This window comes from Eleutherodactylus coqui, chromosome 3 (assembly GCF_035609145.1).
Source record: "Eleutherodactylus coqui strain aEleCoq1 chromosome 3, aEleCoq1.hap1, whole genome shotgun sequence".
In the NCBI taxonomy this organism is placed as follows: domain Eukaryota; kingdom Metazoa; phylum Chordata; class Amphibia; order Anura; family Eleutherodactylidae; genus Eleutherodactylus; species Eleutherodactylus coqui.
This window is the reverse complement of record NC_089839.1, coordinates 283,973,795-284,001,620: the sequence shown is the minus strand read 5'-3', so window position 1 is coordinate 284,001,620 and position 27,826 is coordinate 283,973,795. Positions and strand designations below refer to the sequence as shown.

The 27,826-nt window shown below is 45.6% G+C and overlaps 1 protein-coding gene across 1 annotated transcript in view; it reads right to left on the bottom strand.

Annotated features, from left to right (window-relative positions):
• EPS15 (epidermal growth factor receptor pathway substrate 15) overlaps positions 1 to 27,826 on the bottom strand; it is a 105,230-nt gene that overhangs the window by 43,760 nt on the left and 33,644 nt on the right. The window contains exons 3-12 of the mRNA XM_066597613.1: positions 26,800 to 26,889; positions 24,416 to 24,463; positions 22,950 to 23,045; positions 19,321 to 19,386; positions 14,146 to 14,271; positions 12,721 to 12,780; positions 10,806 to 11,009; positions 10,466 to 10,611; positions 8,805 to 8,961; positions 1,819 to 1,904 (exon numbers count right to left, since the gene is read on the bottom strand). Of these exons, the coding sequence (XP_066453710.1) occupies positions 1,819 to 1,904; positions 8,805 to 8,961; positions 10,466 to 10,611; positions 10,806 to 11,009; positions 12,721 to 12,780; positions 14,146 to 14,271; positions 19,321 to 19,386; positions 22,950 to 23,045; positions 24,416 to 24,463; positions 26,800 to 26,889 (1,079 nt within the window). The remainder of the gene's footprint in view (positions 1 to 1,818; positions 1,905 to 8,804; positions 8,962 to 10,465; positions 10,612 to 10,805; positions 11,010 to 12,720; positions 12,781 to 14,145; positions 14,272 to 19,320; positions 19,387 to 22,949; positions 23,046 to 24,415; positions 24,464 to 26,799; positions 26,890 to 27,826) is intronic.

Here is a 27,826-nt window from a genome sequence, read left to right as displayed (position 1 = left end):
CCATACTAAGCACTAGAAAAGACCACATCATGAGCTCGGTTGGACGGCCATTAATAAGAACGGCACGGACGCAGGACATTCTATACAAAAAATATATAGATTTTTTTTCTCAACACCGGAATCATTTTGTCGGGCTGTCGGGCTGCAGGTAGGTAGGTTGAGGCTGAAATGGAGGCACATCATACCCATCAGTGTGTTCAACACATCGGTGTTCAACAAACCCAAGCAGGATCCTGCTGTCTGAGAGCTGATTAACAAGGCAGACAACTCACTTTCTAAAGATCTCGACGGATTTTGTTAGAGAAAGACTGAGAAGTCTCTCCGAGACTCTGTAACCAGGAAGCCAATCTATTCCGCCGGTCACCAGGCGCAGAACAATTCCTTAACAACTCCTGCGCCAAATAGCAATCATCCAAAATAAAAGGAATGGTTTAACCCATTAAGGACCAGGCACAGTAAATATATGTAAAAATAGTAAAATTACGGCGGCGCTTTAAGCCTCCCGCCTCAGTAATCAAGCAGAGACAGGAATGGTTGTCAGCTGTTAGTGACAGCTGATAACCCGGAGGAGAAGGCAGGAAGGGTATTAACCCTTGCTGCCTTTTCCTTTGCCGAGTACACAGTGCTGAACGAGCGTTGTGTACTAGAAAGTGGAAGGGTTTCTTCCACTGCGGGAGCTCAGGGGTCATGTGACTGCTGGGGTTCCCTACAACAGCAGAGCTGGAGGGTCATACTAGACCCTGGCCAGCTCTCCCAGTGACTAATGTCACTACAGGGGTTGCTTTCCCCTGTAACTGGGGCTCCTACAGGATGCCACAGCTACGGTGGGAAAGTGTCAAAAAAAAAAAAAAGAAAAGAGAATGTCCACAGAGGTCTTATATGATGTCATGGGGGACATAGATAGTAAAAAACATAATTACATACATAAGTAAATAAAAATTACAGAATACAACAATATATACATAATAACCCAAAACCGACGCCAACCAAAACAGTCGCCGTATGTGCTCTGTAAACCAAAACCATACATGCTATATATCAAAACGTCCGAAACAAACAGAGGAACCTGTTCCCGTACTTTATTTAAGCATAAGTATACTAAGTTAAAAAAAATATATCACAAAAATGTTTTTTAAAAAAATCATTTTTTTTAGCATTTAACCCCCAATAAAACAAAAAAAAATGGGAAAAAAGTCAGTGGAAAAGATATTTAAAAAATCGCCCTATATGTCACGAAAAAAATAATTATTTTAGTAGCTAAAGGAAACAAAATACAGCAGTAAAACCGCCACATGGGTAAAATCCCTAATAAGTGTCTGGTCCTTAAGGTACAAAATAGCCTGGTCCTTAAGAGGTTAAAAAAAAACGGTGACTCTGTGGGAAGCGGTAAGATAGAAGATCACAAACCGAGACCTTACATTAAACCCAGCATACGCAATGTACTAAACCAATAGAACTAGTCTACTGTATGCAAACTTGCAGTTCCTATGTTGGAGAGGCCAGGTAGTGAACGGCTTCATTAAAGACGCCCGACTGGGTCTCTGCATTTTTCATGCATCCAGAGGAAAGCGTTTGCATTATTCATGAGCACAGGTTACTGTTCATGTAGCTCAATCTCTAGACTATAGAGAGGAGTACATCCATATACATATTACATAGGGCTTTATTTCCAGGATCTTCTATTCATCGGCTTCTTAAAGGAGGTGAAAACATTTTATCTTCTGCATTGGATGGCTGAACAAAGATCCTACATTCAATAAGTAGTAGCAGTCCCTGTGCCGATTTATAAACCCTAAACAGTTACTTTTTTGCACTCACCTTTGCAAATCCACAATCTCATTATTCAGGGTGTCCAGCTCCTTAATGGCAGAGAAATCAGAAACCGGACTGGGGGCCGACGGGATCTGTAAAATAACGAAGAGGTCACTTGGCTCGGCCTAAGGTTAAAAGTACCGATCTTTACAAAAATCCAGTGCAAGAGTCACCAATATCACAATTCGGATTTGTGAAAACCATAGTAGGGAGATCTGCAAAGACTGGCCTAGTAGAGAGCGGGCGCACCGGTAGAACATGGGCACTCTAGTGAATAGTGCAAGGCTCTACCGGCTTTCATCACAATAATATCTATCTATGGACATACTTGCACACTACGTTCACACAGAATAGCCCCCTGTGACCACTCTGCCAATCACAGCGACCATGGGAGAATCGCCATGTGAATGTGCAGAATGAATGGCCAATGACCGCAGCCGGCCTCTTCACCATAGGCACATTTTTCGTTTTTCAGAGAAGGCGCTCACTTAGACTTGTTTAGGAGGCATCAGACCGCAATCCCTTCACTCTCATGTTTTCTCAAATAAGCAGATTTAAAATAATAGGTAGAAAGTTACATGTTTAAGTAACTTCATTAATGTATGAAAAGATAATAAATAGGAAAAACTATTTCCAAAGCTGAATTTCAAAGAGACAGCATTGAGTGGTCTTCCCCCCCTCCCCTCCCCCCCTTCCCATCAGAGGGCAGCATAGTATACAAGAAAAGCTGTCAATCACTGTATGGAAAGCAGGACTCCTCCCAGGCTCCCTGTGTGTGCGCGCGCGCAGCAGGACTCCTCCCAGGCTGTGTGTGTGTGTGTGTGTGTACACAGCAGGACTCCTCCGAGGCTCTGTGTGTGTGCGTGTGCGTGTGTACAGCAGGACTCCTCCGAGGCTCTGTGTGTGTGCGTGTGTGTGTGTGTGTGTGTACAGCAGGACTCCTCCGAGGCTCTGTGTGTGTGTGAGCGTGTGTGTGTGTGTACAGCAGGACTCCTCCCAGGCTCTGTGTGTGTGTGTACAGCAGGACTCCTCCCAGGCTCTGTGTGTGCGCGCGTGTGTGTGTGTGTACAGCAGGACTCCTCCCAGGCTCTGTGTGCGTGCGTGTGTGCGTGCGCGGCAGGACTCCTCCCAGGCTCTGTGTGTGTGTGTGTGCACACACAGCAGGACTCCTCCCAGGCTCTAGGTGTGTGTGTGCATGCGTGCAGCAGGACCCCTCCCAGGCTCTATGAGTGTGGGGGGGGGGGGGCAGCTGGACTCCTACCAGGCTCTGTGTGTGTAAGGGGGGGGGGGGTGCAGCAGGACTCCTCTCAGGCTCTGTGTGTGTGTGTGTGTGTGTAAGTAAGGGGGGGTGCCGCAGGACTCCTCCCAGGCTCTATATGGGGGGGAGGGGGGGGGGCACAGCTGGACTCCTACCAGGCTGTGTGCGTGTGTGTGTGTGTGTGTGGGTGGAAGGGAGGGGGGGGGGGGGGGTGCAGCAGGACTCCTCCCAGGCTCTATGTGGGGGGCACAGCTGGACTCCTACCAGGGTGTGTGTGTGTGTGTGTGTGTGTGCGCGCGCTGACTACCTTTGTTTGCATCATTAGTTTAAAACACTACATGCTGCTTTGATTGGCCAGTGCCACCCACATGAGCAGCAGTGGATAATCAGTGCAGCATGCAGGGTCTCGGACTACCGATGCATAGTAATCTACAGGTAGTGAGAGAAGCGGTTCCCCATCATTGGACTGGGGGTGGTTGCTTTAACACAGCAATAGAAACAATGAAGTAAGCTTTTTAGTGACGTCACAAGCTCATGAAAAAACAGCAAGTTAGACCACGAAATAGGCACCTCCATCATCTACAGGTATGGGTGCATACACAATGTGTTTGTAGCATATATTAGTGGTATATGCCGGATGCCTCTAATATCTGCGCTGTATAGGCACACAGTAGAATACATACCCCCTGTATAATATACTTTTTTACTGGATGTCTCTTCACAGAATGACATCATTTTTCTACTTAAAAAAAAAGTTAAAGGCCAAAAGACAAAACTTTCTTGGCCTTCTGAATACCGGGGGTCATCAATACATTAGGCATATACACCAGGAACCCTCCTGGTACGCTAGAAACAAGTGTGAATGCACCATAACAAGGACACTTAGAATTACCCAGTTGATGTAACTCAGGCTTTTTGGGTGATAAACCAAAAAGAAACCCAAAAATCAACAGAAAATCGTAGTAAAAAGTCTAACCTTTCACAGCCAGAACAGGATAGATGAAAGTTAGGAATATTAGAGCAAGGCTGAAAGCAGATTGAGGCAGATGGAAATTAAACAGTCCAGCAAGCTAGAACAGAGTAAAAGAAAGCAAACCAGGATAGTAGATTAGTGCAGGCAGAAGACAAGCCGATCCCATACACAAGCCTAAGCATTGCCATAGGTTAGTAATCTGGGCTCCTGATCTGCAGCCAATGGGGTCAATATGGTTAGGACTCTTATTACAATATACATATGAAACATTTTCCTCCTATTACACCCCATATCTACTTTATACAGTATGCCAATCACATACATGCCCTTCTTCTAGCCCATCAATCTTAGACCCACGAATGGTGCAGTTGGGCACTTTGGGGTTGATTTGTGGTGTAAACCAGAATGATAACAGATGCAAAAGTTATAAAACTTTCTAAAAGTTACATTTGCTGGAATTTACTAAGACTGTCGTTTCATACACCAGTCAAATCAAGTACACTGGAGTAATATGTGCCCTATTTATTAAGAGGAGCATGCCCCCTAATAAATACGGAGCAGATTTGCTTGTGTGCGCGCAAGACTCAAATCCACACGGCATTTTCAGCCATGCAACTAGGAGAAGACGTTGCTAACAATCTCGTCACAGTATGTTCAGTATGTGACAACCTGATGCAGTGAGACACTGGCAGCACATCGGGACTGGCGGGAACAGGTGTGCTGTGAGGAGGAGAAGCTGTCTGCAACACAGGATGGCTTCTCCACTTCACAACGGCAGGAGCAATAAATACAAAATACGTCAGGGGAAGACACTATGGGAGCAATGACTAAATAAAATGTAAATTTATAATTATTATTAGACTGTGCTATGGAAGCCACTGTGCCTGCACTAGAGAATAGTGCGGGCGCAGCTGGAGATCGCTGCACAGCTCAAGACTGATTTCTCAACAATCTTCTCGCTGCACAGCTGAGCAAGAGCTTTCTCTAACCTTATCATGTATAGCTGACTCGTAAGCACAGCTTGTTAGAAGACAGATACAAGCAAGTACTACCGCCCGGGTCAGTGGTCGGCACGTGGCGCGTCACTCTTATGCCGGTCGCGTCTAACCACCAGAGTCGACGGCGAGTGCGCATGCACGCTGGGGAGGGGGACACATGCACACTCGCCATCAACTCCGGAGGTAAGACGCGGCCGAAATAAGGGTGACGCAACATTCTCTCAGGCGATATCACGGTTTTGTGGTACAGCATTGTCTCACGGCGATATCGCGACTTTGTGGTGGTCTTTGGCAGACTGCAACCCAAGCAAAATTCAACTTGCATGTAGCAAATGTGCCGCACACGGGTAACATACAGCGCCCTACTCAAATATTTATTAGAAGTGCTCTTGCGCCCTGTCCATACTCCCCAACCCTTCCTAGCTTCCTGGATTCATGTGGATGTTACATCTCTCTGGCGGCCACCTCCTCTTTGTCTCTGGGATTCATGCAGTCCAGGGTCCCAGAACACCGATGCTGGATGGTGGCCGTTGGCCCTTGCAGAGGTGGCAATAGCAGCAGCCAGGAGGTCACACTCAGCAGGGATGGGGGCTTCAGGCTCAGAGCCGGCTGAAGACCACCATTCATTACACAGCTGAGTGGAGCCAAGAAATGGCACGGCTGAAGTGTGGGGTCTGGCAGTGGAATTAATTTTGCTACGCGGAGTCTGAATTTTGCCTTTTTCACAAAAAGGCCCTGAAGACTTTGGGCTTCCATCGGGAAACTGCATTCAGACAGAACCTCGGCCAGAAACATAGGCTTTAATGTGTCATATGAAGACCACCATTGCAGCTGAACTGGGAGATTTGCTCATGGAAATCAGAGCATGCTGAATATTTCCTAATTCCCAGCATGCGCATTCTGTTACATAAATGCATGCATTTCACCCTTCGTGATGCAAAGCCTGAAATCTGCTGCGAGATCGGATACAAAATCTGCATCCAGCGTACGTATTTTGCAGCAGATTCGGCAGCGTTCTCTCATGTCTGGTCCTAAATACTGCAGGTACCGGATGTCCGAGGGAAAACTGATTTTCCAGGGGTCCTTCAGTGCTAAAGTGTTCTTTCCCCTTCAATACTTATTGTCCAGTCATGTCAACGATAAGTTTGTGAAGCGGCGGAGCCTGTGCCGCTTCGCCCCCTAATGGATGCGGCTGGCAGAAGCCTAGCATGGTCGCTCTATCTGCATTGGAGAAGCATCAAGACTGTCCCAGTTCTTCAAGCAAATCCCGTCACAAACTGACATTCTGGACGCACATGCAAATAACGGCAGATCCACATCTCTACCAGATTTCTGCAAGGATGTTTCAAAACTTTATGGAAGTCTTCAGAAAAGCCCCTACATTGCAGGGGCAACGCAGCGATGGGATGGAGGTCAAGCCATCTAGGGAGCACGCTTCCTGATGCCCTCTCCAACAGTTATCAGCACTCCGTGTAATACAGAGCCTCCAGAATATTAACATTTAGCCTTTTTTTTTTTTTTTTTCATATCAGATTTTTCCAATTTTTACCCTATTTTGAATGCATTTAGTTTGGAATCCACTAAGGTCGGTTTAGCCATCATACAATATCAGAGAGTTACAGAGAAACAAAAAGAACCTCCTGTTAATACTTAATACACACAAGACGTGCGGTGAGTTTTTGTTAATTCACACGTCCCAATCACTTACACAAAGCGGACCTGGAACATAGGAACATGGTACATTCCACATCGGATAAGGACCAGCTCTCTATTACAATTCAAAGTACATAAAAAAGAAAGATTGTGACTTTTTTCCACTCCGACTCTCATAATAGAGATAGCACTTCATACATCTACACTTGCTTCTACCAGGCATGTGACCTTCATGACATACCCACGCAGGCAGGACGCCAGGCAAATTAATTTATGGGATGACAAATGAGACGTAGGAATAAAATAAGTAACAGAAAACTTAAAGGACAACTCCAGCGAAAGGACATTTTAACATCCCTGCACCCCTCACCCGATTTTCTACCACCCTGATATCTTCTAGATATATTACAGTCATTTCCATGCAGTGTGGCCTCCAGTCTGATACTTATCAGGCACCAATCTGGGGCTTAGATTTCTCCTTGCTTTCTCTACCTCTATGGTGTGCTAGCAATTCTAGGATGCATCAGCAAAGCATCACATGAGCAGCTAGAAGCAGTACCCTCTCAGCCTGCTGGGAGGACAGTGTGATCATTACTTTCTACATTCACCTAAACAAGCTCCAGACAATGGTGCTCATTTACTAATAGGGTCTAAAAGTTAAGGCCCAATTACACAGAGCGATGATCGCTCAAAAATCACTAAAAAGCGATCGTTTGAGTGATTATCGTTGCGTCTAGACACGGGGCCATCCTGCACTTTTCGTGCACTGCTAGCCAAAAATCGTCCTTCAGCCTTATCAGCAGTTCTCCACGGGTAGTGTTGATAGCATTGTTTCCCATCGGAAAACAAAGGAACCGAAAGCAGATAAGAGCCCTTTAGCTTTCAGCTAAAGGCTTCATTTGCATACCAAATAGCTATTAAGTAGCTGAGTAGCTACTTAATAGTTTATGCAAAATGATCGCTCAAAGCTGTCACTCCAACCGTCGTTTGAGCGATCATCGCTCCGTGTAAATAGGCCTTAAGTCAGTGGAAAAAGACTAAACAGTCATAAAATGCAACAGATTTATCACAGTAGCTCTGCTGCATGATACGTCTGCCAGATTTTAAGAACATCTAGTCCGAGTTTAAAACTTGCGATAGGTTTTCTAGTAATGCGAGAGTGAGTGAAAACGCACGATTATGAAACCTATGATTTTCAATGGTTTCATTCTCATTTGTGAGGTCTTCATTCAAGGCTCGCAGCCCTAATAAAAATTTGCGCCATCGCCCACTGTTTTCAATGGGGCCGGCGGCAGCAGCACCCGGCCTCATTGAAAACATAGGGAGTACATTGCGCTCCCTTAACACAGCGCATCCACTGTGCAGAAGAAAGAAGATCCGACCAGGACAAAAAAGACCCGCACCGCAGCCGGATAGGTAAAGAAAATGTCCTTGGTTGCGGGCACGGGTGGAATTCACAGTGGAATTCCACACTTGGAATCCGTGCGTGCCCGTGGACATGAGGCCTAAGGCATAAAAGAGCACCAATAAGAAGACCAGGACTACAGGTGTGGCGCCTGGGTATCCAATTAACTCTGGGACCAGGTAAGTCCAAAATACCTGGCATTAATTTGTTCTTTAGTTTTAAATCCTTTTGAGCCGCTTTCCTAATTATTCCAATAAGTATACTGTCATGGAGGCTGAACTGCCATCTCTTTCATTATAACTGTGCGACTGGAGCCTCTAATCGTTAGCAGTAACAGTGATAGGAATTCATCTCCCCCTGCAAAGAGCCTGTGTGGTACAGTCCATATAATATCACTAAACGGGAACTCTGCTGACTGAAAAAGGGATTTTCGAGAAAGCACAAAGCCAAGTAAATCTCAGGTGGCCACAATGAGATCATATGATCTACCTGATGAGAAAGACTCCAGGAAGTTTCAGACAGAAAGGAATAACTAAACAAGGTAATACAAGCCGACTTATATATTAAGTTACATAGTGATTGGAAAAAGTTTTTCACCGGAGTGGCCCTTTAAAAGTCAAGAACAGCAGTCCAGGAACTGCAGTTATTGCAATACCCCTACTGGTGATACGATATAGAATACAGACTTCTTATAGGAGAACCTACCTTCGGTGTGGCTGATCTTTCGGATGGAGGTATCATTTCGGGAGTGAGGGACTGAGGAGGATCGGTGTCCTTTACAAGCTTCTGATTGATGAGATGAAAAGACAATGCAAATTGCTCCTTAGATAGTTTCCCACAGTCCTTTGTGTCACACAAAGACCTGCAAAAGCATCACAAGAAAAGACGACGACGAAGACTGACACTTTAGTTTTCTCGGAAGATCAAAATCAGACATAACCAAATTAATAAACAAAATCTGCCATGTTCTTCATTACAGTTCTATGCGTCGATTATAGCAGGTGTTTGGAGTTCTTTTGCTAAGAGAAAGGGAAGGCGGACGTTCCGGGAGAAGAGAAGCGTGGACCTTACTAAACGCAGTGTACTAGAGTAATGAAGTTAAACATGCGCATTTATATTTCGCCCGACTTTAAAATTGGGTGATAACGAAAGGAAGACCTAAATGAGGTGCTTTGATTCTATGTAAATTACACGTTACAAAGAAAAGATATGTTTGCAACTTTCTAAAATACTTTTTGTTTCTATGCCGCTTGCTGTCAGTGAATGGAGATTGCCAATTGCAAGAGGGCACTATAGCTGATGGTCATGATCATACAACCAAATATAGAAGATTTGTTAATATGGAATTTTAAATTTATTTTACTTTAACCCGCACCCCAAGCTGATTTATTAAATTACTCAACGTGCTGCCAAAGTCTGTTTGGAGCTCCGATGCTGTCATGTGACCTGTGATGTCACCAGGTCTTCTAGTCTCAGTGACCTTCATGTTTCAGAGCAGGTCACTGGCTGCAGCGTTCAAGTGGGTAATTTGGCAAATCATTGCTGTAGTCAACAGACTAGCCAGATGGATGGGAGCAGCGGGTGTTGTGTGAGGAGAGTACTGTTTAGAACATCATTCCCCACCACTGCCACAAATGTGTAAAGGGAACCTGCCACCGGGTTCATGCTGCCCAACCTACAGGCAACATGAACCCAGGCCAGATATGCACAATGCCCCAGTGTATATGTTATTTTGCAAATAAGGGCGATGTAACAATACTTCTGCAGCGCCACCTATTGGAAGGCAGTATTCCTGCAAGTCAATGTTAGACTCTTTATACAAGCTTTGTAACAATGACTGGGAATTGAAAGCCAAGCCAGAATTCATACACAGACAGCTGTTTCGGGGTGCCCCCTATCAGTGTGCAGTAGGTTTCTGGCTTGGGTAGTGAGACGCCTGTGACATGAATCAGGGACACTACAGTGTTTCAGAATGAAGATACTTTGAAGTTTGAATGCTTGACTCGGGAATGAAGCAGATGAGTCAAAGAGGTAGGCGTTCCGGGCTACCCCCTTCAGTGGCATGGTGACTGGCAGCTCTCTCCCTAGACACAAGTAGGGAGAGAGCTGTCAATCAATATTCTACATACAAGGATAGCTCAGTGCCACCCCTATCGGACTCAAGGGCTCTGTTCTTGAGACTATCTTCAGAGTATGTCTATCGTGAAACACTGTAGCATTTCAGAACACCCCCCCCCCCAAAAAAAAACAAAAAAACACGTGAGCACTGGGCATATCTGTCCTGGGTCAATGCTTCCTGTCAGGCAGCATGAACCCGGTAAGATTTCTCCTTTAATATATCAGACAGCCTCTTTAACTGTACTTACCAGATATGTGCAAGCAATGCTGGAGGTAAGCCTGTTTTCAGGAAGATCTCTTTAACTTCAAGCCCTGACACGAGGCCATCTTGGTCTTTATCAAGTTTTAGGAAAATCTCATCATATTTTGTTTTCTCTACATGCGATACAACCCACTAGATGAGAAAATGGGAGAAGGGGATACGGTCAGTACCATCCCATTATGGTAACCTTACTGGTTACATAGAATTCGGATTCGGTCTACTTTAACATTCAGATGGCTTCACTGGCTACAAATACACCAACAAGATAACAGTCATGTATGTACTAGAAGCCTGCCAACCCCAGTTGGGTCATTCATGTGCCTTACCTGTGTCACAGGTGCTTTTGTGGGCAGAATTCCTACTGGTGGCAATGAGTGTCGTGGCTCTTTAGAAGGTGGCATTGGCAGAGCTGGGATTACTGGCAATGATGATGGTCCTGATGCTTTTCTTTTAGATGGTGGCACCAGCGCAGGAGGTAAGACCATAGGAACAGGCTCTTTCTCTAACGCAGAATACACAAGGAACATTGCCTGGAAGGAGAAACACTCATATCAAAGACCGCTTAGGCCATCTGCGCAGTGCCTCATCTGAAGGAGGTGTAAAAGGGGTATTTTCATCCAATCCATTTGTGGCATAGTCACAGAATATGCCATAAATGTCCCAAATCTTAGTACTGCACCTATTGCCAGAATGAGGGTCCCCACATGGCCACCAGAGACCAGAAGTACAGAAATAGCCAAATTAGTAGTTCTACTGTTTCCGTAACCACCATAGAAGTGAATGGGATATATAGAAGAGCCAGTCAAGCCATTTCTGTATTCCCAGTGAGCAGTGGTCGTGGCATATGGGCTGGTAGTTCCATCTCACCTTGTTTGGGTAAGGTGGGAATATACGTTTAAAAGGGGTAGTACAAAGACAGACTCATCACCTATCCATAGGGTAGGTGATAAAAGTTTGTTTGGTGGGGGTCTCACTGCGGAGACCCTTACTGATCCCGAAAACAGGGCCCCCATGTCCCCCCTCCTCCTCACCTCTGACTCGCTGCACCCCGCATATCAAGGGGGACATTGAATGCAACGACAGTCTTGTATGTGTGGAGGCGCTCGATTGATGAGGCTGCCAAAGATAAGAGTACAAGAGCTTGGCTATTTTCATCAGCCCCACTGAAATAAATGGAGCAGCGGCTGTGCTGTCACTGGGGGTGGGAGATGAATACCTGCCGTGGCAAAGGACATGGGACCCCTGTTCTCAGGATCAACATTTTATCACCTATCCTATAGATAGGTGATAAAAGCCTATCTTGGCGCAACCCCTTTAAAGGAGATCATCAGTCACGTGTATGGAGCTACTAGTACCAGTGTTTCTGGTAGCGCAACGCAGCAGCTGTGTGCTTACAGGACCTGTAATGATGTCACCATCATGTGATCAATCTTCGGGGCTCTGATCTCGGCCCATGATCACATCACGGTAACATCATTGCAGGTCCCCTAAGCACATGGCTGCTGTCAAGCTCTGCATGTTTTAGGACCTGTCATGACGTCACCGTCATTTGATCAGGGGCGGAGCTCAGAGCCGTGGTGACTGATCACATGACAGTGACATCACATGTAACTCACAGACAGTTGGTCGTAAGTATTCTGATATGGCTCTAATTTATAAGTAAGCAACTTATGAGATACATTTCCCGTTTGGAAACCTTAGGAATTTACAATCCCAATAAGAGATTACAAGTCTTTTTAACAAGCCAGAAATAAGACCATCAAGAGTCCAAAAACCTTTTATATGACCATACATACATTTTTTGCCCTGTGACATGTTCTGCTATCTGTTCAGTTCTGGCGCCCGTGCAATCAGGATTTTAAAAGAATCCATAACTATATACAGCTTCAATGGACGGTTGTTTTTCAGTACTTTTGCCCTTGTCCATTCTGCTTGTAATAGAAATATATTACGTGGGAGGAAAAGGATGTTTTCCAGTTTTGTCATACAGTTGGCTGTCACAGGACTATACGAGCAAGTAAATAAAAAGTGGCAAATGTCTGCACAATGGACCAATCGTGCATCAGTGAGCAAAGTCAGAGGACAAATATACAATACTTTGATGCAAGTATTATAAAGCATGCTTGCTAAAACCTAAAAAAAAAGTGTAATGAATGGAAACATACTGCGGCTGTGCCAATGCTGCGGATTTACTGCACATGTGAGGGACCAAAAGTCCCCATATAAAAATTAATGACTCACAACAGCAAACTCATCCTGATCCAGTAATCCGTCATGATCGATATCACTTAACTCCCAGACCTGGAGGGGGAAATAAGGAACAAATTACACAAAAAGAAAGAAAAAAAAAAAAAAAAAAGACAGAAACATTACCCAAAATAATATAAAAACACAGTTTTAGGCCTCCTTCACACGGGCAACACGGCATCACCGCAAGAAAAACGCAGCAATATCGCATCGCTGCACTGTGCTATATTGCTGCGCCTTCTCACGGCAATACAGCGATTTTGTGGCGCTACAAAGCCGCGCGACTTTGTAGCATCACATGAAAGGATTTTCAGGGAGGGGCTTGAAATAGAAGCCCTACCCCGAAAATAAGCTGTAACGGAAGGAGAAAAAAGTATACATCACCTCTCCCGCGCTGTCTGGGGCGCCGCAGCAGCTTCTCCCCGGGTCCCGGCACTGATCATCTTTTTCATTTTCTGGCCATGGATTGAAAAATCCCAGGCTGCTGGAAGCGCTGGCTGTGATTGGCTGACACTTAGCCAATCACAGCCAGAGCTCGATGAAAGGCTGTGATTGGTTCAATCACAGCCAGCGCTTCCTGGAGGCGGGGATTTTTCAATTCCCGGCCAGAAGATGAAAAAGAGAAGCAGTGCCGGGACTGGGGAGAAGCTGCGGCGGAGAGCACTGCTAAGGTGATGTATGTCTTTTTGTTTTTTGTCTGCAGCTAGGGTTTAGATTATAGCTGACAGTAGGATTTCCTACTGCCAAAGTTACATCAGGATGCAACAGGGAGGAAGGCTCCATAGGGAAACATGGGCTACAAAACCTCACAAGTTGCGGGCATATCGCTGGACCCGCGAGGTTTTTGTGTTGGGTTGTTGCATGGTACAAAACCTCGCATGTGTGAAGGAACCCATAGGAAAGCATGGGCGTCACATACATGCGATTTGTAGCATTGTAGCAACACGACTTGGTCGCCAGTGTGAAGGAGGCCTAAAGCCACTTGCACACGGAATAGCAGCAAATACCATCCATAGCGTGCTACAGGAAATCGATTCTTCCTGCACACATGAGGTTTCTGCGAGCAGAGGGAAAAAAAAAAAAAGACAAAAAACGCAGACTACTCTGTTTAAAGCCAATGGAAGTTGTCCGACCCGCAGCCTGTCCGCAATTAACATTGTGGACAGGTCACGGATTCCGCATCATTGCCTATTGATGGTGCAGGAAAAATAACCATTTGAATAAACCCCCAAAACATCTGCACTGCTCATGTCTGACAGCGGCTGGCCGCGACCATCCACAGATGAAGAGGAAATACAGGTACGCATGGTCACCGGCCATGGTCAGAGCCGGAATCCACTGCGGGAAACCGCCTACAGAATCCGGCTCGGCCGTGTGCAGGCGGCCTAAGGAAAACAAAACACAAAAACCTCATCTCACCCGGCCCAGGACCTCCACAGGTAGCTTGGAATTAAGCAGCACAGGTTTCACCTTGTCCCCAGACAGGAAACCATTCACAGGGTTCAGACTGCCGAATATTGCGTCATATTTGGCCTTTTCTTCAGGCTGCCAATATAAAGGGTTACATTATTAATACATTAGGCCTGTAACATTAGGCGCGCATATCACATGAGGTCCATAATCGGGTGTTATTGCTGGCTGTAGTCAGTGAGACAAGCATCAGCCGCCCGAGACGCCAAGCAAAGGCGATATAAAGATGCAATGCATGGGCATGACTGGTAGGCAAGACATTTGGCAGTAAGTGGGAGATAAATGGCATTGCTGATGTAAAGCACTGAAGATATCAAACATGCTGTGTTGGGGTACGTTCACACATAGCAGAACTGGTGCGGATTATCCAAAGCGTGAAACTCACACGAAATCCCGCAGATTTCGATGTGGATCATGAAGTGATGCGAATATGTTCCAAAATCCGCTAAATGTCAATGTACTCTTAGACGGTGTGCACCGGTCTGGGCATGGAAAGACGCCTCACCGGCTACAAGGGAGTATGATATCTGACTAAGGCCGCCTGCAGACGACCGGGTTGGATCTAGCTGCGAGAATTCTTGCAGCGGGATGCGGTCCCGTGCCCCTGCAGAGGCCTGCGTCTCACCCGCTCCAGACGTCTCCTCTCTGCGCTGTGTGCTCTGCGAGACCCTCACAGAAATAGAGCATGCCACGATTTGTTTTCCGCGTGTGTTTTTACGCGGACACATCGCGGCCGTCTGCCTAGGATTGCGTTATCTACTGCAATCCTATGCAGGCAGGCAAGGGCTGAAATTCTGCGGGAAATCCCGCCGCAGAATTTCCGCCCATGTGTAGGGGGCTTAAGATTGGAATAAAGGGACTTTTAAGGAAGATTTAACCCCTTCATGACACGGCCTATTTTGAGCTTAAGGACGCAACAATTTTTGGCGGATTTTCTTCTCCGTTTATCAAAAGTCATAACTTTTTTATTTTTCCGTCGACGCGGCCGTATGAGGGCTTGTTTTTTGCGTGGCGAACTGTAGTTTTTATCGGTGCCACTTTTCGGTACATAGACTATATTGTAAAACTTTTTTTTTTTTTTTAATGATAGCAGGGAGAGAAAACGCATCAATTCTGCCATAGATTTTTTTTTTTTTTTTTTTTTTTAACAGCGTTAATCATGCAGCATAAATGAGACTTTCCATTTTTTCTGCGGACCGGTACTGTTACAACAATACCAAAATTCTTACATTGTTTTTAGGTTTTCCCACTTTTCTGCAATAAAAACCCTTTTTCTTGGAAATCTTTTTTTTTTTCCGAAATCGCTGCATTCAAAGTCCTGTAACTTTTTTATTTTTTGATGTACGGAGCTCTGTGAGGGCTTATTTTTTGCGAGACAAGCTGTAGATTTTATTGGTACCATTTTGGGGTACATATGGCTTTTTTGATCACTTTTATTGCGTTTTTAGTGAGGCAAAATGCTAAGAATTAGCATTTTGCCTCAGTTTTTTAGCGTTTTTTTTAGCGTTTTTTTCCGTGCAATCAAAAGCATGTGCAACTTATTGCACGCGTCGTTACAGACGCGACAATACCAAATATGTGGGATTTTATATTTTTTTTACCTTTTTATATGCTAATCTGAGAAAAAGCATTAAAAAATGGTTTTTTTTACTCTTTTTTTACATTTTTTTTAATTCTTTTTTTAATCTTTGTTTTTTTTACATAATTTGAGTCCCTCTGAGGGACTTTAATCACTGCCCTGATGATCGCTGGTATAAGGCATGGCAGAGCTACTGCTCTCCCATGCCTTATCGCTTATACAGCGATCCTAGGCATAGGCAATACAGGACGCCAGTGTCTGGCATCCTGTTGCCATGGTGACAGGCCGGGCTCTCGCGATGACATCGCGAGTTCCGGCCTGAGACACACAGGGAGCCGCGCTCCCTCTGTGAACTCTTTCCCTGCCGCGATCTACTTAGATCGCGGCAGGGAAGGGGTTAACAGCGGGACGCCGGCTGTGACTGACAGCCGGCTCCCGCTGCGAGAGAGCGCTGGATCATATGTGATCCCGCGCTATCTCCAGGACGTAAGTTTACGCCCTGTTGCGGGAAGGGGTTAAAGTGTAACTGTACTTTCCAAAAACTTTATCTATGTCACGGGGACTAGAGGTCCAAGAACAGAGATCCCCACTGATCGCTAGAACAAACAGCCGAAGCACTGATCTGAGCGCTGTCACCGCTCGCTAGTTGAAGGGGGCGCTGAACAGATAGCCTTTGGGCGCCATGACATTAAACGTTTTTGGGAGGCAGTTTCCACTTTGAATAGGCATCAAATGCTTCCTCTGATTGCAGACGGGAAGGAGTTGATCTACGTGTTTGTGCCAGAATTCTGGTGGAAAAAAGTTGCAGATTTTGAAGCAAGCCATATTTGCGCAAAAACGTACAACTTTTACATTTTCCACCATATTCGCCACTATTGGGAAAGTGGGCAGGAATTGATGGACGGGGCATTGTCTCCAACGGCATGGCAGATTTACTCTTATTTATTGCAGAAACTGGTGTAAAAGACCAAACTACGCCACCTCTTTACTTTTCTGGCACATGGGCTTGGCAAAGAAAAGGCAAATTTATTAATAGGTGCGTGCCTCTTGCTACAGTTAGCCCATCTTACTCAGCACACGGCTACTAAAAATGGTGGTCTTTTCTCATACTTTTGCAACATTTCCCCTTAACCCCTTAAGGACCAAGCTGTTTTGTACCTTAAAGGGGTTGTCTCGCGAAAGCAAGTGGGGTTAAGCACTTCTGTATGGCCATATTAATGCACTTTGTAATATACATCGTGCATTAAATATGAGCCATACAGAAGTTATTCACTTACCTGCTCCGTTGCTAGCGTCCCCGTCTCCATGGCTCCGTCTAATTTCGGTGTCTTCTTGCTTTTTTAGACGCGCTTGCGCAGATGGGTCTTCTCCCTTTGGCTCGGCAGCAGCAGCGTTTTGGCTCCGCCCCTTGTATGCGTCATCGCGTAGCTCCGCCCCGCCACATGTGCCAATTCCAGCCAATCAGGAGGCTGGAATCGGCACATGTGATGGGGGCGGAGCTACGCGATGACGCGTACAAGGGGCGGAGCCAAAACACCGCTGCTTCCGAGCTGAGACGAAGGGAGAAGACCCATCTGCGCAAGCGCGTCTAAAAAAGCAAGAAGACACCGAAATTAGACGGAGCCATGAAGACGGGGACGCTAGCAACGGAGCAGGTAAGGGAATAACTTCTGTATGGCTCATATTTAATGCACGATGTATATTACAAAGTGCATTAATATGGCCATACAGAAGTGCTTAACCCCACTTGCTTTCGCGAGACAACCCCTTTAAGGACCAGACACTTTTTAGGGATTTTACCCATGTGCCGGTTTTACTGCTCTATTTTTTTTCCTTTAGCTACCAAAATTATTTTTGCTGCGTTTTTTTTTCCTGTGACATATAGGACTATTTTTTTATATTTTTTTCATTGACTTTTTCCTGTTTTTTATTCTTATTGGGCATAAAAAGCTTAAAAAAAAATCATTTTTTAACATGTATATATTTTTTTTAATTATTTTTATATTTACACTACAATAAAGTATGGGAATGGGTTTCTCTATTTGTTTTGGACGTTTTGATATATAGTATGTATGGTTTTGGTTTACAGGCGCATACGGCGACGGTTTTTGTTGGCGTCTGCTTTGTGTTATTCTCTTTCTTTTGTATGTATTGTTGTTTTATTCTGTTATTTTGTTTTACTTGTGTATGTAATTATGTTTTTTTACTATCTATGTCCCCCATGACATCATATAAGACCTCTGGGGGACATTCACATATTTTTTTTTTCTTTCGTTGACACTTTCCCACTGTAGCTGGGGCATCCATAGGAGCCCTAGTTACAGGGGAAAGCAACCCTTGTGGTGACATTAGTCACTTGCAGAGCTGCCAGGACTCATTGAGCACTGTGAGGGGAAGCAGAAGGCAGGAAGGGTTAAAAACCCCTCCTGCCTTCTGCTCCGGGTTATCAGCTGTCACTAACAGCTGATAACCCCTTCCTGCCTCTGACTGATTGCAGAGCAGGAGACTTAAAGCACTGCCGTAAATTTACTGTGGCTGGTCCTAAACGGGTTAAATACGACTCTTCGCGCACTAAAGGTTATACAGCTTCCAATCTGTTGTATTAACTTTACAAGCTTTTCAAGATCTTTGTTTGATGACGCTCAATAGAACCATTTACTCCCAGGAGATACAAAACTACCCAAGTCATGTTACGTAAAGAACCGTGTATATGCACATTCAAGACATACGTCAGATGTATGTATATCGCATGACCAGGACAACTGGAAGTACACGAAGGACAACTGCCAGAGAACAGATCCTTAAAACCATAAGGAACTGTAAGACCTCTTTCCATTTAGAGAAACTTCTTCCTAAATTCTGTTAGCATCGTATCTAGCGCCACCTAGAGGTGACTGGAGAGACAGTCTTCTTCCTTCTAGAGAATAACTATTTTGCAAACTTTGACAGCATTGAAGTGGTTCTGGTAACAGGATCTCCATAAAGGGTCATTTACGATTCTCATGCAAAAATGCGCAATAATAGTTACGTCTAAACGCAAAGCCACCGTGTACTACTCGCTTCTTTTTTGTTTGTCGCTCAGTTTCAACCGGCATGACTGGGGAAGGCAATGGCAAACCGCCCCGCAAAAACAGTCTGCCAAGAAAACGTCACGATGGTGCAGGTTCTTGTCTGTTAAATCTACAGTATACAGAAGGGGCGCTATAAGCATCAGCCCCTTTAAATGGAGGACAGCGGTGCGATTACCTGTAATCCCCAGGGGGCGACACAGTCCACCAAGCATTTCTCCTGTAGCGACATATGGCAATCTAGCTAGTGTAATCAGTACAAACTTCGCCCTGCAGCGGCCGTGACGCCAGTACAAACACTACTGCATTTAGGGCGTTGTGGATGCATTCCAGAAAGTAACCAGCACAATAAAAGAAAGTATTACCTATAAAGATGCTTATAAAGTGTGATGTGCTTCATTATAACGTGAGCGACGTGACAAGATACAGATTATTAAACATGATGACGTTATATGTGATCGGGACAACAGGACTTACCTTGACGGCCCATGGGGAGTCCACAGGAACTGGAGCAGCGATCAAGGAGGGTCCGGCCATATCATGCTGAGGAACAACATAAAAAGCAACATTTCTCAGTGAGTTCTAAGTAGTAACTAATACGGCAACATTAGACAGGCGATTCCTTACTGAGCTCTGTTGACAGGTATGTGAGACAAGCATTTAACCCCTTCCCGCTGCAGGGCGTAAGTTTACGTCCTGGCAGCCTGGTACTTCCCGCAACAGGACGTAAACTTACGTCCTGGAGATAGCGTGGGATCACATATGATCCCGCGCTATCCCGCAGCGGGAGCCGGCTGTCAGTCACAGCCGGCGTCCCGCTGCAACAGCGGGGGGGCTTCGGAGATGCGCCCCCCGCTGTTAACCCCTTCCCTGCCGCGATCTAAGTAGATCACGGCAGGGAAAGAGTTCACAGAGGGAGCGCGGCTCCCTCTGTGTCTCCGGCCGGAACTCGCGATGTCATCGCGAGAGCCCGGCCTGTCACCATGGCAACAGGACGCCAGACACTGGCGTCCTGTATTGCCTATGCCTATGATCGCTGTACAAGCGATAAGGCATGGCAGAGCAGAAGCTCTGCCATGCCTTATACCAGCGATCATCAGGGCAGTGGTTAAAGTCCCTCAGAGGGACACAAACAGTGTAAAAAAAACAAAGACTAAAAAAAGAATTTAAAAAAAATGTAAAAAAAAAAAAATGAGTAAAAAAAACATTTTTAAATGCTTTTTCTCAGATTAGCATAAGAAAAGGTAAAAAAAAAATAAAATCCCACATATTTGGTATTGTCGCGTCCGTAACGACGCGTACAATAAGTTGCACATGCTTTTGACTGTGCACTGAAAAAAACGCTTAAAAAAACGCTAAAAAACTGAGGCAAAATGCTAATTTTTAGCATTTTGCCTCACTAAAAACGCAATAAAAGTGATCAAAAAAGCCGTATGTACCCCAAAATGGTACCAATAAAATCTACAGCTCGTCTCGCAAAAAATAAGCCCTCATAGAGTGCCGTACATCAAAAAATAAAAAAGTTACAGGACTTTGAATGCAGCAATTTAGAAAAAAAAAAAATTACCCAGAAAAATGGTTTTTATTGCAGAAAAGTGGGAAAACCTAAAAAAAATCTAAGAATTTTGGTATTGTTGTAACCGTACCAGTCCGCAGAAAAAATGGAATGTCTCATTTATGCTGCATGAGTACCGCTGTTAAAAAAAATAAATAAATAAAATCTATGGCAGAATTGATGCGTTTTCTCTCCCTGCTATCATTAAAAAAAAAAAAAAAAAGTTTTACAATATAGTCAAATGTACCCAAAAGAGGCACCGATAAAAACTACAGTTCGCCACGCAAAAAACAAGCCCTCATACGGCCGCGTCGACGGAAAAATTAAAAAGTTATGACTTTTGATAAACGGAGAAGAAAATCCGCCAAAAATTGTTGCGTCCTTAAGCCCAAAATAGGCCGTGTCATTAAGGGGTTAAAAGGAGTATTCCCATCTCCAGGCCTTGACTTGTCCCAGCACTCATCCCATTGGCCTCATCTCCTAGGCTTTTAGAGGTGGCTGGGCTTTATGGAGGGGTCAGAGTCCCCTGGGTGCTATGAGGTTTCTGAATCTCCCAATGAAGTGAATGCAAGTTGTGGAAACAGTGTAGCACGGGCAAGCAAGTCAGGACAGGGAAGGACTCCGAGATGGGGATGTTAACTCAATACTTCCCTACCGATCTACAGGTAAGTACTAACTGTGCAAGTCTCAGAAGTAGAAATGCCCTCCTGTCTTCTGGGAGGACAGTCAGCTGTATCCTAGTATAGGCTATGGAAACTACAGAAATGGTTATGTGAACGCGCCAGATATCCTCTCGCTGCAACCCTTAAGACTTCCTAAGAGGTTGATCAGTTCTGTCGGGAACTGGGATCAGGTACTTTCATAGATCTGACTTTTCTGGCACACCCAGCAGATAGGTCACAGACGTTATTTGCAGTAAAATCCCTATAATCGCTGTTTCCTAGATACATTTGCAATTCTGTATTTTTTTGGACTAAAAGACACTTTTAGCTAGATAAAAGTTTGCTACAAAGTCTCCGCCTCTTATACAGTGAGGTTCCCCGCAGGTCCTCCCCAGCACATTAATATACATCAAATCTGGTTGTGAAGGACCTTTCTTATGTCACGATCCTGCGATTGAATCAGAGGCTGGAGAGAAGGCAAATCCGGCCAGCGAGGGAGTGCAGCGGGGAAAGCGAAGTTATTGCACTCAGTGCAACTATTGTGTATACCCTGCGGTAAAATCAAAAAGACGTCCACAGTAGAGCTGTGTGCGCGCGCGTGTGTGTGTGTGTGTATGGCAGCGCAGCAGAGCTGGCAACGTGGGAGAACAGTAGAGCTGTGCACGGATACAAAAGATACAGACACACCAAATATAAGGCCTTATTGTCCGCAGGCAGATTGGATTCTGCGTGCGGGAGCCTGCAGTGGAATCCGACTCTGCCCGCGGCCAAGGACACCGTGTCCATGCGGGTCTCTGTACTTCCAGGTTTTCTGCACTCGCCGTCGCACATGCGCAGTACAGATTTTTATGTATTTTTTTTTCTCTTCTGCTTTCCCGCAGAATCTGCGGCCCATCTACAATTGAATTGCTGACGGGCTGCGGATCAGAAAGCTTCAATTGACTTCAATGGAAGCCGCCCGTGCGGGATCCGCACTGAAATATAGCGTGCTGCGATTTTGTTTCCCAGACAAAAAAGGTCCGCAAATCAAATCCGCATGTTTTATATCATTTGTAGACGCCCTTGCTTCTCTATGGGCGGCTTGATCTGCAGATCTCCCGTACGGGTGCCCGGCGCGGATTCCGCATATCCAATTCCCATGTAGACATTGGGCCCGAGGCAGAGTTCACACAGCAGAACTGTTGTATAACGTCGCCTGCAGAACATGCAACAAAATTGCAACAAAGTAAAGTAAAATGTAAGTGAATGGGGTTTTACCAAACACCATGCTTTCCCAATGGAAAAAGATGGAAACAGAAACTACTCAGGCTGTTCATTCAGTGTCATGCAATAAGTGAAAACTGTGGCGAAAATCTGCACCAAAATGTGGACATGTGGAAAAATTATGCCATGTCTGTTGCCCGTTACCACCCCCAACCCCCATCTACCCTAGAATGGGGTCGTTGCAGTGGGCCACCAAACTTAGCGCCATTAACCCCTCCCCTTCCTCAATCTATCAGGAAAGTTTTAATTTGTATGAATAAGTTTTCTTATTTTTGGTTGTCTACACCGGGGATGCATCGGATAGTCCAAAAGAATACAGTAACTAAGGCCTAATGCACAGCATCACCGAGAGATCTACATATTGAGGCCCAGCAGGCCGCCCTCAGTAGAGCGCAATATGGCGGCATCATTAGGAAGAACATGAAGTCATAAATATTAGGGAGCTGCAGGAACAGAGATACATAATTCCTCTGAAACTGTATTCTTATTGATATCTTCAAACTGCAATATAGAATATATTTTGTATACATGTACTGATAAATGATATATTTCAGCCTCTGCGCTGCATTCTATGAAAAGGAACTTTTATAGGTTTCTGCAATAACCAATAGAAATGGGCTTCTTACAAATCTCGGCGGGGGCACCACCTTCTTCAGGCTGCCGAGCGACACTTCCATTCCATTCTGCGCACACGCCACCAGCTGCAAAGCTGCAAAAAATTCCTGTAAAACAAAAGTAAACAATATTCTAGAAAGGCGAGGTGAGTCACATATTTATCATGTGCGGACTCAGGTAGGTGCTGTAGGAGAATCATGTGGTTGGCACCCTCTGCAAGGAGGATCCGGCTCATGAGGACGCACAAAGTGTGTAAACACAGGAATTCCTGTCTCCCGGCCTCGAATAGAAGTGACGTCACCGTAAGAAAGAGGGGCTGTTGCACAAGTCCTTCTCATCTGCTCTTGCCGAAAGCACCAGCGTAGACGGCTAACCAAATAGTTAAACGGCCTCGATCTGTCATAATCGTACCGACCCACAGAATATGTTATTTGTTATCACACCTTGAATACAATACAGACACACACAACCCTCTCCCAAAAAAGCAGAATTGAAGTGGTTTTTTTCCCCATCTCACCCGATTTTAGAAGTTTTCCAACACAATAAATGGTACCTTTGAAAAATACAAGCCCTCATCTAGCCGGGAAAATGAAAAAAAAAATAATATGATTTTGAGTTTGGAGTGGAGATGGAAAAATAAAAACGGGGAAAAAAAAGGTCTGCAGCAGGATATCCTGAGGATATGTAATCAGCTGATCGGCAGCCGCTGTCATTACCGCCGCTACACACGGGGGTACAGAGTGGGAGCTGCTACTCCGACCCGTGAAGCGGTCGGCGCAGTTCATATAGATTTTATTGAGTGCTGCACCTGCAGTTACAAGTGCTGATTACTATACAGGGGTTGCGAGTAGCAGCTTGGCGTGACATTGGGTGTAGATCAGCTGATCGGCCAGGGTCCCAAGCGGCCTGGAAAACCCCTTTAAGAATGACCCATTAGCATACACATATCAACCTACTACTTACCATTCTGCCTGCTCATCAGCTTACCACCACCAGGAGGATCACAAACTCTTTTGATTACTCCATGTGTAGTCCAGCTAATGCTGGCATGGGGATTCGGGCATTTGGTATTTAAGATGCAGATGCCATATCCTGCAACAAAGGTCTGTGCCCGCTTGGATTCTGACAGGTAATATCCATCTCAGCAATAACCCTGTTAGACCGCCTGGGCTGTAGCGCTTACAAGAGCATGCCATGTGACAACATCGAAGCCCCAAGCTCTCCTTAGGCCGCGCTAGCCCCAAGCTCTCCTTAGGCCGCGCTAGCCCCAAGCTCTCCTTAGGCCGCGCTAGCCCCAAGCTCTCCTTAGGCCGCGCTAGCCCCAAGCTCTCCTTAGGCCGCGCTAGCCCCAAGCTCTCCTTAGGCCACGCTAGCCCCAAGCTCTCCTTAGGCCGCGCTAGCCCCAAGCTCTCCTTAGGCCGCGCTAGCCCCAAGCTCCAGAAGTGCATTAAACCTCATTGTTTATTCATTCCGTTACCTGCTTGTTTAAGTATCCTTTGCTTTCTGTATCGGCCAAGTCCCAAATCTGTGCAGAGAGAAAGAAGACGGAAGTCAGTAGCAGCAGGGAAAAGGACAGGAAGGCGATGATACAGCACAGCCTTACATACATTTCCTACTACGTCAGCGTGAAATATGCTTCATCAGCACAACCAGCACAATAATACTCATTTCCATAGAATTTCAGGAAACGTTGGAGTGTAAAGCAACAGAACAGATGGCAAATAAGTCAATACTGTAAGGCTGCCCTAAAAGGGGCCACGCCGGTGAAAAACACATTTTTCCATCTCGGTTTAAAATTATCATTAGCTCCTATATTAAGCTAAATAAGCTACAGACCATAAGTATACAGTCAGGAGGGTGAGCTGTGATCTCCTCTACCATAGCTGTGTAAAGCCTGGTTTAGACACAACGATTAAAAGATGTCCTTTGAGCAATAATCGTGGTGTGCCTTTACAGCGCAAGGTGATCGCTCAAACGTTGAGTTACGACTTTGCGCTCCGTGCGGGGGATGCAGAATACAAGCGGGGCCACTTGTCTTCTGCATCCAGCTGTTCTCTACTCGGAGCGCCTGGCTGGTATACAGCTGAGCGGGGTATGAAGAACACAGCTGGACCGCTCTGTGTTCAGGGAGCGGGATACAGCTGAAACAATAGTATCAGCTGTATCCCGCTGTGAATCCCTGATAAGGCTCATCGCTGACAACGATGAGCGACAGCTTAACAAAAACTGTGCGATGTCACTGCAGTTAGACACAACGATTATAGCTCAAAATGCGGCTTTGAGCTATTTTTGGGTGAAAATCGTTGCATCTAAATCAGCCTTATCAGAAGCAGAGTTGTCCCAGAAGTCATTCAGCTCACTTCACAGGGCTCCATATTAAAAGTTTTACTTAGGAGCCAAATGAAAACGTTTAGTCGCAAAACTTAAAAGGATTGTCCACTTACAAATGACTATTGCAAGGGCCTATCCTCACCCTGACCGGGAACCCCTACCAATCAGCTGTTCACTAGGCCATTGTGCTTGTGCAGTAAGCAGATTTCCACAGGAAGCAAACAGCTCCGTTTCTACCGCAGTGGCCAGGCTTGGTATTACAGGCTATTCTAAGAAATGTGAACTTGGTCTATAATATCAGCCCAAAACTGAGATGTCTGTTTCATGCAGAAATCATTTCAGATCACGAGCATATCAGCGCAGAGAACAGCGGTTTGTCAGGGTTGGATGGTGATGGACCCCTGCTAATCCACTACTGATAATGTATCCTGATAGGCCATCAATAGTTTACAACTGGACAACCCCTTTAAATATCCATATTATAAATAGTACAGTAGAATACTGAAAATTACATCCATGCAGAGCATCAACCCCAGTATAACCTACCCTGACCATACAAACCTCTACTCTAAGTATCCATGTACAATTCAGAGCAAACACCCCCCTTCCTTCTTGTCAAAAATATATAAGTGCTTTGCCCCAAGTATATACACATTCAAAGCCTCCCCCATGCAGCAAAACAATCCCATCTAGTAAGGGCGCCACGAAGCACGACAGCCACATCCATGGTGTTCGCCGTGTAGCACAATAGCGACATCAGCTCCGTCCCCTGCAGCACAAAACCCATATCTGCAGCTTCCCCCGTGCATCATACAGATGTATTATTATTCACGTTGACTGGCGTGCTACATAGTTCTCATAGCACGCCTACACTATTTGCGCAGCCCAGCAGTCAATAGACTATGCAATGGGCTATGCTAATAGAATAAGGCAACGAGTGAATGTTCAGCGTGTTAATGATCTGTGGAGCGCCAAATGTTTATCGGGCAAAGAATACATCTGTAATGGACCCGATGATTAGCAGGAGCTGAACAGGCTTACAATCCAATCCCCCCATCACATTGTCAGCAGCCAGACCCCGATCATCGCAGCTCAGCTAACATACATGTTCTTAGGCAGGCAGAATGGGAGCATTGAGCAGAATGGCAATGCCGATAAGCTTCTTCAGCACCTTATGTGCAGTGTGTATGGGATGGGTCATCTAGCATCAGACAAGTCTAGTTAAAAAAAGGGTTTTTTTTCCAGCTGTGCAGAGTGGTGGGCCTGGCTAGAAATGGCGACAAGACTGGAAATATCTTGTCACCATTTCCAAAATCTTGATCCTTGAACCATTTTGGTCACCATCTGGGTTCCTGATTCATGGTAGTGCAAAGATGATTACACTATGCTAGTCACCTCATAAGTAATGAAAAACAAAAACCTACACCACCCGACGGCAAATCGGTGTCAAATTTTGCTGCATCACAAAATTGGTTAGAACTAGTGCAGCTCCATGCATTTTCATAGAGCCAACTATTGAGCGGCACTTGCCTTGCCCAGCACCAAATCTGGTAGTCCCGACTTCTTCAGGAAAAGAGCAGCATCTCCAGCCGAGACTTTCCCAGAGTTTTTGGACTCAACCTGAAAAAGATGCAGAGAAGAGGAGATTAAAAAGAGGACTCACCGTAAAATCTCTTTCTCGTCTCGTCATTAGGGACACAGCAAAGACCTTAGGACATAGCTACTGCCACTAGGAGGCGACACTAAGCACAAAAGTGTTAGCTCCGCCCACTGACTATGTTCCTCCCTGCCGGCACCCGGCTAATCAGTTTGTATGGCAGCAGTAGGAGCAGCCATGCGGGAACGGAAAAAACAATAGGTTCTAACTGTAAAGAAAACACAGCACCATGTGCGACTTACAGAACCAGGGGAGAGATATACTTAGCTCTTAGACTCCTGAAGAGTGGCGGCTCCCCAGATCCAGCAGCCTTCCCCTGTGACATCACCTACTCCCATGGGTAGGGGATGCGGACCCTTGGCACCATTCGGGGGGCTCTCACTGGCGGGCCACGTGCAGAAATTTCTGGATGCGCCTCCTTTTCTTCTGAGGCAAGCTGGGCAGCAACAATTGGAACAACTCCAGGCTGTTCGCCCTCCTCAATTTGGGTTTGACGGGGAGAGACCTGCCTCGCTGTTTAGCCCTGGCCCTTCCTTCAGCCCTTATGGGCGAGACCATCCTCCTCCTAGGACACTAAGCTAAAAACTGATTAGCCGGGTGTCGGCAGGGAGGGATATAGCCAGTGGGCGGACCTAACACTTTTGTGCTTAGTGTCGCCTCCTAGTGGCAGTAGCAATATCCCAAGGTCTTTGCTGTGTCCCCCAATGACACGAGCGAGAAAATAGTTATCGCATACACAATCATTAATCAATTAATAACAACATGAATCACAAGGGACGTCTTGATGACATCACCTACAAGAAACGTCTCAGAATGGCACACAATGCGGCAACCTAAATGCTTACAAATACCAGCGACCTCAAGAACCAAGATACTGTATATAAGGGCATTGCTGTTTAT